Genomic DNA, 18,659 nt, shown 5'->3' on the forward strand with positions numbered 1-18,659 from the left:
GGCTGGAGAGGATACAAGAACGCTCCCACAGTCGCCCAAAGGGAAGGTAATCACACATTAGGCAAACGTGCACAACAGGTGAGACGGTAGAGAACGAATCGGCTCAATGTCAATTTAAATAACTGCAATTCCGAGTGTCAAACATGAAAGGCATTTATCTTTATGGTGCTGGAACAGCGAAGAAAGAAAAAGATAGTCTGCGAGGACTCTCACAACGTCTCAGTGGAAATGTTGTTTTTTTAATAAATGTTTCTGAAACGCCGTAGATGCACCAGTGTGTGTTAAATGGGAGCCCTCCACCACAAATGCACGGTAGAGTGGCGATACTAACTGAGAGACGACATCACGGTCGCGCCACTACGTAATGATACCAACACCACACCTCTCTCAGCCACAGAGACGCAGTGTTCTCTCTTTTTTGTTGCATTCGACGTCTGCATCCCTGATTCTTGTGAAGGTCGGCATCAGCTCCTTGCTGGGCCAAAGAATGACTTTCAGGAGCGTATCGCATTGAGCTCCACAGTGAATTGACTCTGCCTGGTATATTGTCAGGAACATCGGTCCTGTTTGACATAGACTCTCGATCAAAGATTGTCTTACACCTGGAAGTACCGAGATATGCAAGGTTTTTAATATACATGGCTTCCTGATGAAGGCTGTCAAGCCGAAACTCACGTAGTGATGGGAACAACAAGCCATGATGGAGATGAAGAAACTGTTCAAAAAAACTTTCACAGTTGACGAAAAAAACGATTGTATACTGTTAAAAAGTAAACATTATTCATATTTCATCAGAAAAAAATAACACGGTCATTAAATGAACAATAACCGAATATGTCCTCCATCTGAGATGTAAATATACAACATATTTATCATTATAATGATGAAATATTGGCTAGCTTAAGTAGTGAAGGATGAATGAAGAAGAATGACCGAATGTTAGGATTGTTACTTCAAATTGCAATAACAAGGTATTTTTAGCTTATTGTATGATACATAGATTGAATTATATGTATTTATGATAATTTTCTATCCCTTTTTGATATCATTAAAATATTTCATTTTGTGATCTGGGTTTTGGTATTTAAGCTTTGCTGCCCCCATTAATTGTAGTTGCCAAAGTGTTAGACCTGTCTGGCTTTTTGCGTAGTCCCTCCAATTTATTATTTATTTTGTCCCCTTTTTGCCCCTCATACCCTTGATAATTTTTGTCCACTAACTTTTTATAGGTGTTGGCCAAGGGGATAGGTGTTCTTTTCCCCCTCATAATTTTTCACCTCAGGCCCAGAGGCCTGTTCTGACAGGAAAAGTTGGAACCACAAAATGGTGGCTACCAACTGCCCTAACTGTCAAACCTAGAACTTGCCCATAGACTAGCATAGGGCGTTCCAGAACCTTCTGGTCCTTTCTGGACCACTGAGGGTCAGCCTATATAAGGCGGAATGCGGGGCAGCCATTTTGTCTACCTGAGAGAGTCAGCTGGAGGACAGGCTATCTTGGAAGGTGGGGAGAGACTAGTGCGAGGGTTGATCTCCTGGTCTGGGAAGCAGCCTAATTAATCCACTCCTCTACTCCTCCTTTGGGATCCTTGTCTTGTCCCCGCTGTGGATGTTTAAGGGAGACCCTGGGCGCCTGACTAACCCCTACCTTGAAAATAGTGGGGTGGGAACAGGAGAAGGAGACTGTGGCGCTGCGAAGCGCAGTCCTCTGCCCAGTGAAAGAGACTCAGGAAGAATAACCCTCATCCCTAGACACCAGCCTCCATCCAGACTTGAATAGTAAAAGGACTTTGCGAAGTGGGGAAGTGGGAGCTGAGGTACAAAATCGAACCAGCGCTGTTTCCTACCTTCCTGGGTGCTGGGGAAGGCTTGTGCCCTTGTGTCCTGAGAGGCCCTGGCCGGACGTGCAGTCGGCCGATCCCTGGATTTCCTGGTGAACTGGCAAGTGGTGAAGGTTGCCGGTTTCTCTGAGGCAGCGCCGCCTCAACTGTTAGCGGGACCCCTGGGGTACTGATCGCGCACTGTAATAGCGCCTCCCCGGGATCCACTGAGCCTGAGAAGCCTTGCGAGGCTTCCCTTTGTGAGCGGGACCCCGGGGGCGCCTTCCGCGCTTCTGTCGCGTTGCTGGGTAACGCCCCGGTTACCAGGGGAAAGCCAGGGCGAGACGCTTCCAAAAGGCGCCTTTGCGCATGCCCAAACCGGTTTAGTCATTCCCTCAGGAGGGGCCTAGGACCGAGCAGGCCCGTGGGTAGCGCGTCCTTCCTGAGAGCGGGCGCAGTGAAAGGAGGCACCGGCGCGAGCGCTTCCGCGCATGTCTGAGGGATTAGTGGCCCCGCCGATCCACACGGAGGAGGAGCACCGGCTGCAGCCAGATTTAGTGTCCCGCCCTTTTCCCTCTGCTCGCGCGCCACGAAGAGGAGCTGGCCGAGCAGGGAGAGGGAGCTGAGGGACTCGGTGGCTGGGGGTATTGTGTCATCGGCCCTGCCCTCCGCTCGAGCGCCAAGCAGAGGAGCTGGCCCGAGTGAGGAGAGAAAGCAGGGGAGCTTCAAGAGAGCCTTTGCCACATTCAATTGCTTGGCCACCTCGGTGGTGTATTCCCCCCCCCCCCCCCCCCCCCTCCCCCCCTGCTTCTGACACAGAAAAGGACCCAGCAACGTTGTAGATACAAGTAAGGAGGTGAATTGCAGGGGGAAGTGGCGCTAGTGCCTACAGTGCTACAGTGGAGCAAATTAGACACTGGTCGTTCCCATCCCTGTTTAATACAGGTTGGGGAGTAGCACAAAGGAACCTGCTGGTAAAGTGAAGGAATTAATTCCTCATGGAGATTGCTGGTTTATAACTGAACTTCTGGTTAAACTGGAATTCCTCATTGAAGTCAAATCTGGTTAATGCTGGGATCTGATTAAATGTATTGTTAATGATAAATACTGAGAATAAGTTAGCCTCTCTGAAGGTAGTGATACTGATTGCAAGTCATCTAAATGTAATGTGATGATAATTTAATAGTGCTGTGTTTTTGACATTTATTGGCATTTCTAAACGTATTGGTGTTTTCCCTGACAGAATGCATTACATTGAACTGTAAATTCTAGAACCAAGAGAGCAAAGAGATTATATTTTTATAAAGCAGTACTTATTTTTCCACATTTTGGTGTAGCATTATTTTTGTGTGTTATTGCGTGGTTTTACTGTTGGGTGGTTTGCAACCTTCGCACTTGTGCCTCTGAAATGCATGTCTTGCCCTAGGTCAGGCTACCCTAGGTGACCTGACATTCCAGGTTCCAACACAAAGTATATTCTTATACAATTGCTTTCGTATCCCTGTCTTAGGAATCCCATTAAGTATATGGGGAACCCCTATATTATGGTCTGGTATTTGCCTAACCCCTTCCCCCTCAATAAACCAACAAAGACCCTTGGGGATGGGGACCCTCCCAGCTCCCGTGGAGGCTCGCCGCCCCGCTTTCCCTCAAGGCAAACAATGCAGACACCACAACTGTTTGGATTAGGGGTCGTTCAACGCCGGTTGTATTTTATTACATAAAGTAATGAATAGCATGGGAATTCTTATTATTTACATGATGTGCAATACGCAGAAAGTCCAATACATTGATAGGTACAAGATGTCAAATGGCTAACCTTAACCTGCTTCTAATACATAGCCATTCCTATAAAATCTAAGCAATGAAAATATTCTCTTTCTGCGTATCGGTGTTCGAGCAAGGTCAATGACTAGTGGCGCTAGATCCCGATCAAGCTAGGTCCCAATTACTTACCGGAGTGACCTTGCGTAGGGGGTCCAATTTACCGGATGGATACCCCCTTGCTCCCTCAGCGTTCAACTCCATAAATTGGCGCTGCATTTAATGTATCCTTGAGCGCATGCACGTGCGGGGATTGGCCAACAAGCCTACTGGAAGCGAGGCTTCCCTTAACCCCCTCACCCTTCCAGCCTACCGGCAGTAACTGCCCCTGGAGTTCCATGAGAGACCCTCTGTCTCCCCTCTGGCATTCCCATGTTAGAATAGTAATGCCCGCTAAGGACCGAATACTATACTCACCAATCATGACTTTACTGCCTGACCAAGGAAAAAACACATACAAAAATACGACTAATTAATTATCCTGAAAATTGAAACAATTTAGTTAAGAAAAAAGTACACATTTACAACAATGCATTAATCAAGTACACAATTACTCTTCCTGTAAATAGAAAACATATTGATCGCACAATATATCTGCCTTAGGGGATGTTGGGTGGGGAAAAATAATTGTTGGGGCCTTCAACTGAGGCCCTGACCCATCACGGGAACCTGCAGGCTGGGAGGCCGCGAAAAGGAGATCTTCCGCTCTGCTCCCTAGCCTTTTAACTGCAGTTACAGGCAAGCCGTTTATGACCGGCTTGGCTGACTTTGGCTGGACGCGTGAACTGTAAGCACTTGCAAGTGCTTCCGGTCCACGCAAGGGCAGCCAATCACGTGTGGAGCTCATGGGAGGTCGGGGTGCCACGCCACTCTTGTGTGTGGCGCGGCCTCCCTCCCCCGGGTGTGGGGGCTCTGCGTGACCGCCATACTGTCGGCGTGCCAGAGTCCGTGCCCGCTTTGCAATAACATTTGTTTTCTGACTCTCCCAACGTCTCAGTGGAAACGTTTTTATTTTATAAAAATTGTTTCTGAAAGGCTGCTGGTTAATAAAAGTGATGGGCAGGCCTAATCCTTGCCTCTGGGTCCTGCCTTGGGATCTGTTGAACGTATGCTGCCAGAAAGAATTTGATATGGAAACAATATCCAGCAAATCACTAGTAGATCGGAAAGATAATCCACTCCCTTGCTTTCTTAATTTTTTTAACCTTTCCCCAATATTGTGATTAAAGGAGAGTCTAGTATTACTTGTCAGTTTTTTTCAGCATACCCTAATAGGTCTTAGCACATTTTTTCTTTAAGAACAGGTTAACCAGCTTTCATCCTCCATTCTCCATTCGTTGTTTTCAACTTGATGCACTCTTCCAACATCTATAACCATTTCAGCATGGTATACTGTGACTGCCTTCGTAGTTGGCATCAGCCAAAATAAAATACATCCACTGCTGAACACCTCAAAGGAACCATTTGCAGTTTTTTATTTTAGAAAAGTTGTGTTTGGTACTGCAATTTAGCTTATCCTAATGGTTATATCAGAGTCCCAACTACCAGTTTTGCAGCGTGAATCTTTCTGGATTCAGCATTATTCTGCAATTTAGTGGTTGGGTCCGGAATCGTAGCATTTTTACTGGGCTTTATTCGGTTTTTTTTTTGGGTTTTTTCGATGCCCAGGTCGGCTTCGACGTCACACCATTTGGTGTCCTCCCGTGACGATTGCACGCTTCCCCTGGAAACTCCCACCTTTGGGCGCCATCTTCTGATTCTTTTTTCCGCCGTTTGGTCTGGATCGTCACCGAGGGGTTCCAGAGTTTTTGGATAGAAGAGGAGAAAATGCAGCAGAAAACCACGGAAAAATTGGAGAATACATCTCGCAATCAAGAGCACCGAGCCAGGATGACGAAGGAGAGGAAGATCGAAAACTTCGACGTCCAACGGAGAATGCGCATAGAGGAGGCCCCCTGAGCGCAAGAATGGACAAAACACCTTACAAATTCTGCCGTAATTGCCACCACAAGTACACGCAGAAGGACCAGCACCCGTTTTGCAACCTCTGCCTGCCAATCGACCACGAAAGTGAGGATTGCAATGCCTGCTCGGCATTCACCCCGAAGACCCTCAGAATAAGGGAAAGACAGATGAGAGCAAACTACAACATGCAAGGCCAAGGACTACCGCAGTCGCTCGGGCCTCTCCAGTGGAGAAGAGGACAACATCGCTGAGGGACCGGAGGACTACACGGTCGTATAGACCGATATGAAGTCGACAAAGGAGGTAAGAGACGACGACCCCTAAAACCCCGACAGACTCTCGAAAATCAGTCAAAGTCCTCGAAAGGAGCACTGGCACCGAAGCAATCGGCAGCCACAATTGCGTCCAAGGACAAACAGCCCAGCGGCTCCTTCGAAAAGGACTCCCAGCTGGCGAAAACCCAAGACAAACCTAGGTTATCTAAGCACGTCCCCGAAAAGGCACGCTCGACGCCGAAGGAAAGAGTGCCGAAGTCGACATTGAAGACAACTGGCGAAACTCTATGCCGAACAGGCCGCCGAGATGGAGAGGAAGAAGAGAAGGCTCGAGGCCGAAATGGACAGTATCCTCCAGAGAAAGAAGGATTTCGACTAACCGATGAGCAGATACACCATCCCTTCAAAGCCCACGACGATTGTCGAAGCAGAAGTCTAAGGAGTTTGACGCTGAAGATCCGCCGAAAACTCCGGAATCTGCAGGATGAGGAGGGCATAGATTACTACGAGGGAGAAGGTGTGGAGGGCATAGATTACTACGAGGGAGAAGGTGTGGAAGACCAACAAACAAGTTTAGGGTCCGCATCCTCGGTGGCGCAGGACCTGGATTGGCAGGACCTCGACGCCGAAAGCCCGGAAGAGGCCGTAGAAACATATCATTCGAGGCCTTCGCCGCCAGACGACATTGGCATCTATAATATGGTCATCAGGAATGCGGGTGCAACATATGGGGTGAAACTGGAGGATGAGAAACCAAAGGCTTGCTTCCTATTAGAGACCCTACTCCCCACTCAAACTAGGAGCCAATTTCTGCCCATGCTCCCAAGTGTCCTGGACCAGGGCAGGGAGACATTCAAGGAGCCATCGTCCTGCAGGTCTGTCACACCTAGGACAGAGAAAAAGTATAAACATTCCTCTAAGGACCCACCATCTATCCAGGGATCCGTCCCAGCTGACTCCATTATTGTGTCAACAGCCAGAAAGCGGTCCAACATTCCCACAAACTCCAGGCCACCTCCAGACAAAGTAAGAGGATAGACCTCACCGGAAGAAAAATAGAGAGGAATGCAGCTATTCACTGGCGCATTGCGAACTCAAATGCCTTACTAAAGAGGCATACGTACCAGCATTGGTAGGAGATCGGACAGCTACTCAAACACCTCCCTGAACAATGCCAGCAGAGAGCAGAGCACCTGGTAGAGAAAGGCAAGAACATGGCAAACTCCTGCCTCAAATCAGCCCTGGATGCAGCAGACACGTCCAGCAGACTCATGATGGTGGGGATAACGGAGAGGAGGCTCAAGATTTGAGGTTTCTAACCGGAAGTCCAGAATAACATTCTAAGCACACCCTTCAATGGGGAAACGCTGTTCGGGGTGCCAGTAGATGAGAAACTGACGCAGCTCAAAAAAGAAAACGAAACGGCGAGGTCCATGGGAGCGCTGCAGTTCAGAGGTATGAAAAGGGGCATCCCCTCAAGGAGACGGAACGGCAGAGGAGTAAATCAGCCGGGAACGTCCCACCAGACCTTCCAACAAACCTACCAAGGTAACAACCAAGTGCAGCAGGGTCAGCAACAGCAAACCTGGCAGTACCAACCTAGAGGCCAGTCCTTTTGAGGGCGTTCAAATGGACGAGGGCAAACAAGTAGAGGGGGCCAGCAACCCACCTCAAAGTGACTCCGCTGCACCATACGTGCCCACCCTCACAACACCTCTACGGGAGCGGCACAACAAAGGACTCAAACAATTACACACCCAAAAGAAAGATCAGCGAACATGTAACACCAGTAGAAGTCCGACTAAGACACGTCTTTCAGGAGTGGAAGGAAATAACAGAGAAATGGATACTGAACATCATACAGTTCGGATACTGTATAGAACTAGAAAAGAAGCCACCAAACAGATGACCAAAAAGCACAAGAAGCACAAGAACTCCTCCATAAGGAGGCGATAGAAACCGTACCGCTCAAAGAAAGAAACGAGGGAGTGTACTCCAACTACCTCCTCGTACCATAGGTGGACGAAACGTTAAGACCCATCTGGACCTACGGTTCCTAAGTAAATATATAAAGACGCTAACATTCAAAATGACATCCCTACAGGGGGTTGCCCCTCCGATAAGGGACGGAGATTTTGTCCACCATAGACCTCAAAGACGCCTACCTACACATTCCAATGAACAGACAATACAAACATCTACTGAGATTTGCCATCGACAAAGCGCACTACCAATTCACAGCCCTGGCCTTCGGACTAAAATCCGCACTAAGGGTCTTACCAAAATGCCTCGCAGCGATAGCAGCGCACCTACGAAGGGAGGGGATTCATGTATACTCCTACCTCGATGACTGACTGATAAAGGCAAGTTTCTACAAGCAATGCGAACTACATGCACAGCGGGTCACACAGACGCTGACAGAGCTGGGGTTCTCAATACACTGGGGGAAATCCTCAATGGAACCAGAACAGGTGAAGATCTTCCTGGGCGCACAGATCAACACTAACCCTGGGCGAAGAACTACGCTCCGTTCGCGGAGTTTGCGGAGTTTCGGCAACTCCGCGCTCCGCGGAGAACGCGAAGTTGTCGATTACTCCGCAAACTGCTGCGTAGCGTAGTTCTCGCGCGCTCAATAGCATTTTCGCGTGCGCGAGGATGCTTGTCGGTAAGATCGAGTTGCCGAACACGCAGAAACTGCAATCTGGCACAGAATAACTCGCGAACACGTTAGTAGTGACCGGAAATAAGGGGACGCGAGCGGGCGGGACAAACCTCATGGGTAACTTTGCGCGCTACACATCCCGAGCATGCAGGCAATCAATCAATCAATCAGGATATTTGTATAGCGCGCTACTCACCCAGAGGGTCTCAAGGTGCTTGGGGGAGGGGGGTCCGCTACTGCTCGAACAGCCATGTCTTGAGTTGCTTCCTGAAGCAGAGGTGGTCTTGGGTCAGGCGGAGGTGGATGGGGAGGGAGTTCCAAGTCTTGGCTGCCAGGTAGGAAAAAGGATCTTCCTCCCATGGTGGATCTTCGGATGCGTGGCACGGCGGTGAGGGCGTGGCTGGTCGATCGTAGCTGGCGGGTGGGAGTGTAGAAGGTCAGGCGGTTGTTGAGGTACCTGGGGCCCAGGTCGTGGAGGGCCTTGTGTGCGTGGGTGTGGAGTTGGAACGTGATTCTCTTGCTGACGGGGAGCCAGTGAAGGTCTCTCAGGTGTCCGGAGATGTGGCTGTGCCGGGGGATGTCCAAGATGAGTCGTGCTGAGGCGTTCTGGATGTTTTAGAGTCTTTTCTGGAGTTTGGCTGTGGTTCCGGTATAGAGGGTGTTTCCGTAGTCCAGTCGGCTGGTGACGAGTGCCTGTGTGACCGTCCTCCTGGTTTCAGTGACGAGCCATCGGAAGATCTTTCGGAGCATGCGTAGGATGTTGAAGCATGATGATGAGACGGCGTTGACTTGTCTGGTCATCGAGAGGGAGGAGTCCAGGATGAAGCCCAGGTTGCGTGCGTGGTCCGTTAGTTTGGGTGCGCTGCCCAGGGGGCCACCGGGAGTCGTCCCAGGCGGAGGGTGATGATCCAAGGATGAGGACTTCCATCTTGTCTGAGTTCAGTTTCAGGCGGCTGTTCCTCATCCACTCGACTACGTCTTTCATCCCTTTGTGTAGGTTGGTTCTGGCGGTTCGTAGGTCGTTGGTGAGGGAGAGGATCAGCTGGGTGTCGTCGGAGTAGGAGATGATGTTGAGGTTGTGTTGGCGTACGATGGCTGTGAGGGGGCTAATGTAGACGTTGAAGAGGGTGGGGCTGAGTGATGATCCTTGTGGTACGCCGCATATGACTTTGGTGGCCTTGGATCTGTACAGGGGGAGGCGGACTCTGGGTTCTTCCGGTGAGGAACGAGATGATCCACTCCAGTGCCTTCTCTTGGATTCCGATGTTGCTGAGGCGCTGCACTAGGGTGCGGTGGCAGACCGTATCGAATGCTGCGGAGAGGTCCAGGAGGATGAGGGCCGCTGTTTCCCAGTTGTCGAGCAGGGCTCAGATGTAAATGTAAATGTACAGGAATTTATATAGCGCAAATCACCAAGCGGTTTCTAAGCGCTTGCTTAGGGAACCTGTCCTGGTATTCCCCTGTGAAATAATCCCGGCAGGGTATCCGCAAGGTGAAAGCCAGGCATCCCGCCGCGAGGGGCCGTTGTGGAGATTAAGCAAGCTATTGCCCAGAGTCGCAGAGTGTGAACCCGTGAATCGAGTAGGCACCAGAGCGAGAACTATCAAGTCCATGGACATTTTTAGGACTCAAGACCCCGCCGAGCCGGGAATTGAACCCTGGTCCCGGCCTGACCTCTGCTTCCAGGTCTGCCTCCTCTAACCAGTGAGCCACACTTCTCCACTTCTCCTTCTCCGGATGTCGTCAGTGGCTGCGATGAGGGCGGTCTCTGTGCTGTGGTTGGCGCGGAAGCCGGACTGCGAGTGGTCGAGGCTGGTTGGGCGAGCGCAATTGGTGATCTACTGTGTGAGGTTGTTGGCTGCTTGGTTGGGGTCCGTTGAGCTGGCGAAAGGGTTCTGGCTCAGTGAAGTGGTGAGCTGGTCGGTGGTGATCTTGTTCCAGTTCCTGCGGGGAACCTGTTGCGGGTGGTGGTGAGTCATGGTTTTTCTGGAGCTGAAGTGGACGCAGCTGTGGTCTGTCCAGTGGAGTCCGGTGGAGTGGCTGAAGGAGATGTACTTGCTGGAGGAGAAGACTGGGTCAAGCGTGTGTCCGGCGTAGTGGGTTGGGGTGTTCACCAGTTGCAGGAGTCCGAGGTTGGCGAGGTTGTCCAGCAGGGTGGTGGTGGTGTTGTCGTTGTTGTTCTCCAGGTGGAAGTTGAGGTCCCCTTGGAGGATGTAGTCAGCGGAGGCAAGGGCGTGCGGGCTGATGAAGTCTGCGATGTCTTCGCTGAATTGTGTGCGAGGTCCTGGGGGTCTGTAGATGAGGGTGCCTCTGAGTGTGGTCTTGGGGTCGGGGTGTATCTGGAAGTGAAGACGTTGAGCGGCTGTGAGGGTGTCGTCTGAGTTGGTCGTGATGCGGATGGTGTTCTTGTGGACGATGGCGATGCCTCCTCCTGTCTCGTTGACGCGGTCTCTCCGGGTGATCTTGTATCCGTCCGGGATGGCGACGGCGATGTCGGGCGCTGAGGAGGCGTTCATCCATGTTTCCGTGAGGAAGGCGACGTCTGGAGATGTGGTGTCGAGCAGGTTCCAGAGTTCCACGGCGCTCCCGAAGACGAAAAATGGCTCGCAAGCAAGCAACTACGCATGCTCGCGGAGCTATGCGTAGTTCGCGGAGTGCAAGTGCGTCTTCGCGTAGCTCCGCGGAGTGCGGCTACGCGAACTACGCCTAGGCTTAATCAACACCAATCAGAGCAAGGTGTTCCCCAGCGAGAAGAGAACACTTACCCTGCTGAAGGAGACACATCGATACAAGAAGGGGCAAGCTCTGACAGTGAGGACAGCGGGCAAACTGATGGCGTCCTGCATACACCTAGTCCCCAATGTACGACTCCACATGAGACCATTCCGGGAATGGCTGCAACAACAATGGTCACAAGCTACAGGGAGTTGGGAAGATCTAGTAGTTGTAATGCACGCAGTGCAAGAGGAGATAGTGGTGGAACAAAGATAACATAACAAGGGGGAAGCCTCTAACACCACAAACTCCAACAGTGAACATCACCACATGCTCATCCCAGATGGGATGGGGAGCACACATGAACTAGCTCAAGGTGAGGGGCTTGTGGACCCCAACAGATGCGATCAGACACATCAACTACCTGAAACTAAAGACCGCCGTGCTCCTTGCCCTGAAAGCCTTCCAGAAACAACTGTACAGGCAGAGAGTGTTGATACAAACCGACAACACTACAACGATGTTCAACATCAACAAACCGGGTGGAACACAATCAGTAGCACTATCCAACCTAGCGCAGGAAATATGGAGATGGGCCATCCCACTACAAATAGACCTCCTGGCAATACACCTAGCAGGAAAGGACAACGTGGAGGCAGACAGGCTCAGCAGACAGACATCAGCATCCCACGAGTGGGAGCTCAATACACAGGAAACGCAGAAGCTGTTCAGGAAATGGGGTACCCCAGAAATAGACCTGTTTGCAACACACCAGAATGCAAAATCCCAATACTTCGCATCCAGACAGCCAGGGGAACAATCCCAGTGAAATGCCCTATGGATAAGCTGGTCTAAGACATTTGCCTACCCTTTTTCCCCCCCGATACCACTGATACACAGTGTGCTCAGCAAATGCAGAACCAGCAAAATGACAATGATTCTGGTATCACCACAGTGGGCCAGTCAGTCCTGGTTCTCACAAATAGTGGAGATGGCGCAGGGTCCGACACGCAGGTTTGCAAACAGAAAAGACTTGCTCTCCATGCAAAACGGGGAGGTGCTTCACCCAGAGCCAGATAGCCTCTGCCTATCAGCCTTGCTCCTGAGGACATAGTTTGCACACCTAAAACTCCCAGAGAGCACACTGTGGGTGCTACGGGAGGCAAGGAGGCCTACCACACGGAGGTGCTATGTGGCAAAATGGAAACGTTTCACACAGTGGTGCATCAGGGAAAAGCTCCACAAGAAAATCACCAAGGAATCAACAGTGCTAAAATACTTAACACATTTGCTAAAAATAAACCTATGCTGTACCTCGCTAAGAGTACACCTAGCAGCGATAGTGGCCTACACAAGTGAGGAGACTGGAAAAAGCTTCTTTACATCCCAGGTGGTAAAGAGATTCCTGGAAGGGGCTAAAAGAATTGCCCCCTCCAAAAAGGATGCCTCTGCCGGCATGGAACCTTAACATAGTTCTAACTGAACTTATGAAAGCTCCTTTTGAACCCATCCATAATGCCTCACTACAGATGCTCACAATAAAGACAGCCTTTTTGGTAGCAATCACCTCGCTACGCAGGGTAAGCGAGCTGCAAGCGCGAACACTACAAGAACCCTACATTCAAATTCACTATGACAGGGTGGTAATGAGAACACTCACACTTTATGCCAAAGGTGGTGTCAAAGTTCCATATGAACCAAACAATACAGATACCAAGTTTCTTCCAGAAACCATCCACAAGCGCGGAAAAAGCACTTCACACTCTGGACGCTAGAAGGGCAGTAATGCATTATATTGAGAGAACTAAAGATCACCGGAAAACAAAGCAGTTCTTTGTATCCTTCGCTAGCAGTTTCCTGGGAAGACCAGTAACAAAGGGCACCATCGAAAGATGGATTGCACAAACTATTCAATTCTGTCACAAAAAGGCAGGCCAAGCACTACTAGGAGGGGCACAAGCCCACTAATACCAGGAAAAAAGGAGCAACAGTTGCCTTCCTGGCAAACACTCCCATCCAAGACATCTGCCTGGCGGCAACATGGGCTTCAGTGCACACGTTCACCAAGCACTACTGCATGGATATACAGATGAACAAGGAAGCACGAGTAGGGCAAAGAGTGCTTCAACATATATTCAACAACCAACGCTCCTCTTCCACTCAGCTGCCACTGAGCTAACAAACCGCTGAGAAGTCTATGCACAGCATAGTGAATCCAGAAAGATTCATGCTGCAAAACGAATAGTTTCTTACCTGTTGGTGTAGTTTTGCAGCTTGAAGACTTTCTGGATTCACTAGCTAACCCACTCACCTCCGCCAGAAAGATGAGCCAGTAGGAGAGAAAAAAGGGGGATTATTAGAATCCTTAAGAAAATAAATGATACTCCCTTTAAATAGGAAAAGGACTTGAGATGAATGGAAAAGGGTAAACAAAGATTGGACAAAAACAAGAAAAAAAGAATCCGAAGATGGTGCCCAAAAGTGGGAGCTTCCGGGGGAAGCGCACAGACGTCACTGGAGGACACCAAATGGTGGTACGTCGACACCCACCTGGGTACGAAAAAAAACCCAGAAAAAAATACTACGATTCCGGACCCAACCACTAGACTGCAGAATAATGCACAGCATAGTGAATCCAGAAAGTCTTCAAGCTGCAAAACTACACCGACAGGTAAACTATTCGTTTTTCCACTTTCGGGCTCCATATCAGTGTTACAGCTCAAGCCTTCAGTGGTTCAGATATACATACAAAATATAGTATTCAAATAATGATAAACTAGTAGCGAAATTTCAATGTAAACCGAAGTTGAGCAAAGAATGGAAACTTAATATGGATGTATTTAAGACAGACTTGTAGGACTGTTAGTATTGTTTTGTAGTCCCATACAGATATTGGTTCTATTTTTTTGGATTCTTGGATTTAAGAGATTTTTTTTGTGTTGCCACATAGAAGCAAAATGCTCCCTTTTTTGCCTTCTATCCTTAATCATGGTTTGATTTTTTTTTTCATTCATTTTCCACACCTAAAGCCAACTTTATATGAAAATAATTGGTAATGCTTCTAGAAAATATGCAATTCAAATAGATTGGAGGAATAGTATTCACCCATCTTCTAATTTCAGTTCTAAATTACCTCAAGTGTAATAACAATCATTTAGCATGACATACAGTTAAACTTGTCTTGTGTTAAATTGTAGGGATTCACTGCACTGTTTTAATTTGTTCAGGGCAGCTATTTGGAGGTGGAAGGAGTATAACACAACTAAAACCCCTGCCTAGTTCAGGCTTTCCTACAGACTTAACAGCAAAGTTGAATCAGCCTAAAGTTTACATGTGACATCACAAGGGTTTTACAAGTCGCACCTTTATGGGACCTTGGCAGTGAGAAATATATCATTCAGTCTACTTCTACATATTCAAAAACACTCCTTAAAGTTTGGAGCGGTTTTGCTAAAGGATAGTGGTTTAATCCTGAATAAGAACTTTTTGGACTAAAGGCAAAGTGTTACCAAACAAAGCCACTATCCCTGCTAGAATATAAAAGATAGTATGATAAAATACAATATAACTGGACCAAAGTTCCCAAGAGACAGTGGTAAAACTGTTCTAGAAACCTGAATCCGGTTTACACCATACAATGCGTCTTTTCCCCTTAAGTCTTAGTGTGGTGTGTCAGTAAGTGGAATAACACACCGAAAAGGTTGTGTGTATGGTAGGATCATTTAACTATGTAACTGCATATCCTTCAACACATATGCGAGAAGGTTATGAAGGGTTAAGCTGCCCCATGCAATATACCACATTCTTGTGTTGCAGGGTGAAATGCCTTTCTATTCTGAAGTCTTAAAGCAAAATATGGAAATTTTGGGGGATTGGCTCACTAGGGACTATCGGTGGGATTTAGAAAAGGTACCATTGGGCCCCCCCAAAAAACAGTATCTGCAGTTGAAATGTTACAGTATCTCACCTGCAGCAAAATTCAGGATTAGGAGTAGATGAGTGGTGGAAGTGGCATATGGCTGCCTTAACAAAATGCTCCTCACTCTGGAGACTCCCAATCCTTTCAGCTGTTCCAGCGCCATGGAAGTTCTATGAATGACCAGTTGCTGAATTGAAACAGTAAGATTATCAGATAATCCAGGGCACATATATTTGGATTGTCTTAATGCAAGAAATCTTTCATTTGAAACATGTCAACATTTCAAAGCATGCATGTCATTGCTTTGAACAGTGTGTGGAATATTCTCAGCGGAATATGTATTTACCTGCAGTGAAAAGGTATTTGTGGGTTTTGTTCTGTAGGTTGAAGCTTAAAATTTCAAATGAGAAACAGACTGGTTTCCCAATTGCTTGCCTATTTCATTTCTGCCTCCTCTATCCGTCTTTGGCCTTGTTTTTTCCACCTTTTAGGTTTTTACTGGCTTTTTTGTCATGACCTGCAGTTATGTCCACTAATTACTTTTAACCCTTCCTTATGCCAAGCCAGAGTCGTGTTGGCATTTCTCACAACATCTGTAGTGAATATAAGATGAGCATTTTTTCCGGGACAGTTCTAGTATTGAAGTAGACCAACATGCAACGCTTACACAAATGATGCAAACATCCAACATACCTTGGCTGTAGAAGAATCTGTCCCTACAGTTGGGTACTAAATAGAGAGATGGTACTTGTGTGCCAGCATCCACAGCAGTAAGTTGCAGGGACAAACTAGTATAAAATATAACATATCATGTTAAGATTTTTATAGTTCTTGGAGTCTTGTGGTAATGTTCACGCCCTAGTTAAACACATTTTAATATAAGTTTTGTGTATTTACAGTTTCAACTATATAATTTGCAATGTAACTTTTGTTATAAGCATATGTTGAAAAACTACGCTTTGCTATAAGGTAAAGAAAAGCTTTATATATTTGTATTAATATAATTTTATATATGCTTCTGTGCAGGCTGAAGAGCAATTAAAAATTGTTGAGGAGCAAAGGAAAATTCATGAGGAGAGGATGAAACTTGAACAGGAGAGGCAGCGTCAACAAAAGGAAGAGCAAAAAATGATCCTGGGAAAGGGGAAGTCGCGGCCAAAACTGTCATTTTCATTAAAAACTCCTGATTAAATATATACAGAACTTTCTAAGAAAAAAAACTTTTGTATTATAGCTTCATGTTGAAGTGATTTTTTTTTCTTTTGATTTTTTTTTTTTTTTTTTTTTTTGGAAAGTGGAAAGTTAGTTTGTTCTAATAGGGGCTGTGCTCTGAATTTCTTAACTTGTTTTCCTTTTAACTTGAGTTCTATTAGGTCAGATCCTTATCAGATCAGTGTATTTTAGAGAATAATGTATTTATTCCATTTTGATTCCAGAAGTGATCTGAAAGGATTAGGTCACCAATTACAACACAAGATCTGATAAGGTTTTTAAGTGACCCACTATGTCTCAGAGTTTTACATACTCTGATTATTGTACAAAACACATCTGCTTTTTTTTTTAACTTGGTATTTGCAACAAAATTCCCAGAGTATTACTGGACCTCTGTGATGTATTAAGACGGTGTCTAGGATACTGTTCCGTTGTTGCACTTGGTGTTCCTGATACAGGTAAGGATACAGATGGTCTAATCAGTTCAACAAATTTGTGTATAAATATATAAAGTTCAGTATTGTCTCTGGTGAATTTCTTTTAATCAGAATGTAAAAACAAAGCCAGCTTCCCAAACCCATTGTGTAAATAACCCAATTTACTGAATAAAATAAAGTCTTAAATGCGCTCCTTCAAGGATCTTGTTTGACTATTTCATGAATTTTTGAAGTGTTCTCTTTCCTAGTTTTGTAAAATAATTTCTGTTGGTGTTTATCCATTTTTACCTACAAATAAGTTGTGTAACGATTGCATAAAAACAGCAAGGCTACAATTATTGGAGATTAATACGCACTAGTGACTTACTGGATGTTTGCGCAGTCCCCTTTCGCTAAGTGTTTAGTTTGTTTAAGAGGAATGTGGGTGTGCATCTGATTGTCTCTCCCCCCCCCTCCATCACCCTTTTTTCTTCTTCTTTAGATTCTATTCTGTCATATTGGATCACACTTTAAAATATTTGGTGATAATCATCTTCAGAGTGAGGAAAATACGTCAACACAATGAAGATTTCTTTTGTTTTGTTGAATAACCACAAGTATGTTTTATGTAGCGCTTTCTGAAAGTATGGAAATGTGTACTGTATATGAACATCTCCAGTCGTACTTACTCAGTGCTTACGTGTATCAAAGACGGTATAAACAGGACAACGCAACAACTGGAACTAAATAGAATACCAAGTTATGAATTGGCATCAAGGGCTGTTTTAATGACCTTTCTAAACAGCATGTGCAGTGACCAAATCTTAGGCTTGGTTATCAAATTGGTTTTCTGCAAATATTTGTTTTGATTAAAAATTAACTGTCCTCGTTTCAATACTACCTTTTGTAGTATGCCATGTTTTAAAAGGATTGCAGTGATCTTTTCTTGTTCTTTTCCCTGGAAATTATTGGCAGTACACTGCCAAGAAATAAGGTATCATGTAATGCAAACTATGTTTCTAGAGTCTGTTTGAGAGAAAATAAATAAACTTGTTTAGATTGAGCAGTAACTAACTGCAGATCTTCATATCAGATGGGGTTACTTTTTTCATACATAGATGTATGTGTGTTTGTGTAAATATAATCAGATCACATTACACTCAAATCAGGATACCATTCAATTTGCAATGTAATTTCCCATCCTTGGATTTACAAACCGATTCTAAAAAGAAGTGCTTTATTTCATTGGTTGGACTGTGCACCCTCTGTACCTCCTGCGGAATAATGTGATGTATGTAACCTTTAACCTAGATTAACTATTACCCTTAAATACCCTTTTTGGATTAAGTGAAGCATTTTTACAATCCTAAATCTTAAACAACAGTGAATGAATAATAAAAGTTGTACTGCACACAGTATTTCAAGGGATTTCTTGGATCTTCCTTAGTAGTAATCATTGTTTACAAATAAAGTTAGCACAGTTTGATTACATCAACTTACGTTAACAATCCGTTACAATGGAAAATATAGGTCCATTAGAACATGTATTTTTAACGTTTTGCTTTCCTTTAAAAAAGAGAAAAACCGCACGTTACCATTATCCTTCAAGCACCGTCACAGAAGATTATCCACGGATTGTAAAAGAAACATTAACATTTGTGATGCTGCCGAAACTCATGGTCGATATTGAAGGTATCCACATCGAGGACCTCAAAATGATATTAAGGCATAAATATGCGTCTGTTGTGAAAATGGGGTTACCCAGTAAAGTCCAAGGACCTGGGTATTGGTCAGTACAAAAACAAGTGGTCCTGGACTAACGTGGCATGAGTTTAAGTCATAGCAATAAATG

The 18,659-nt window shown here is 46.3% G+C and overlaps 1 protein-coding gene across 1 annotated transcript in view; it reads left to right on the forward strand.

The window, feature by feature from the left end:
• ARGLU1 (arginine and glutamate rich 1) overlaps positions 1-17,027 on the forward strand; it is a 144,231-nt gene extending 127,204 nt beyond the window's left edge. Inside the window, exon 4 of the mRNA XM_086934166.1 lies at positions 16,206-17,027. Coding sequence (XP_086790292.1) covers positions 16,206-16,370 — 165 coding nt within the window. The 3' untranslated portion in view covers positions 16,371-17,027. The remainder of the gene's footprint in view (positions 1-16,205) is intronic.
• The last annotated feature ends 1,632 nt before the right edge of the window (positions 17,028-18,659 follow it).

This window comes from Lissotriton vulgaris, chromosome 8, assembly GCF_964263255.1.
Source record: "Lissotriton vulgaris chromosome 8, aLisVul1.2, whole genome shotgun sequence".
NCBI lineage: Eukaryota > Metazoa > Chordata > Amphibia > Caudata > Salamandridae > Lissotriton > Lissotriton vulgaris.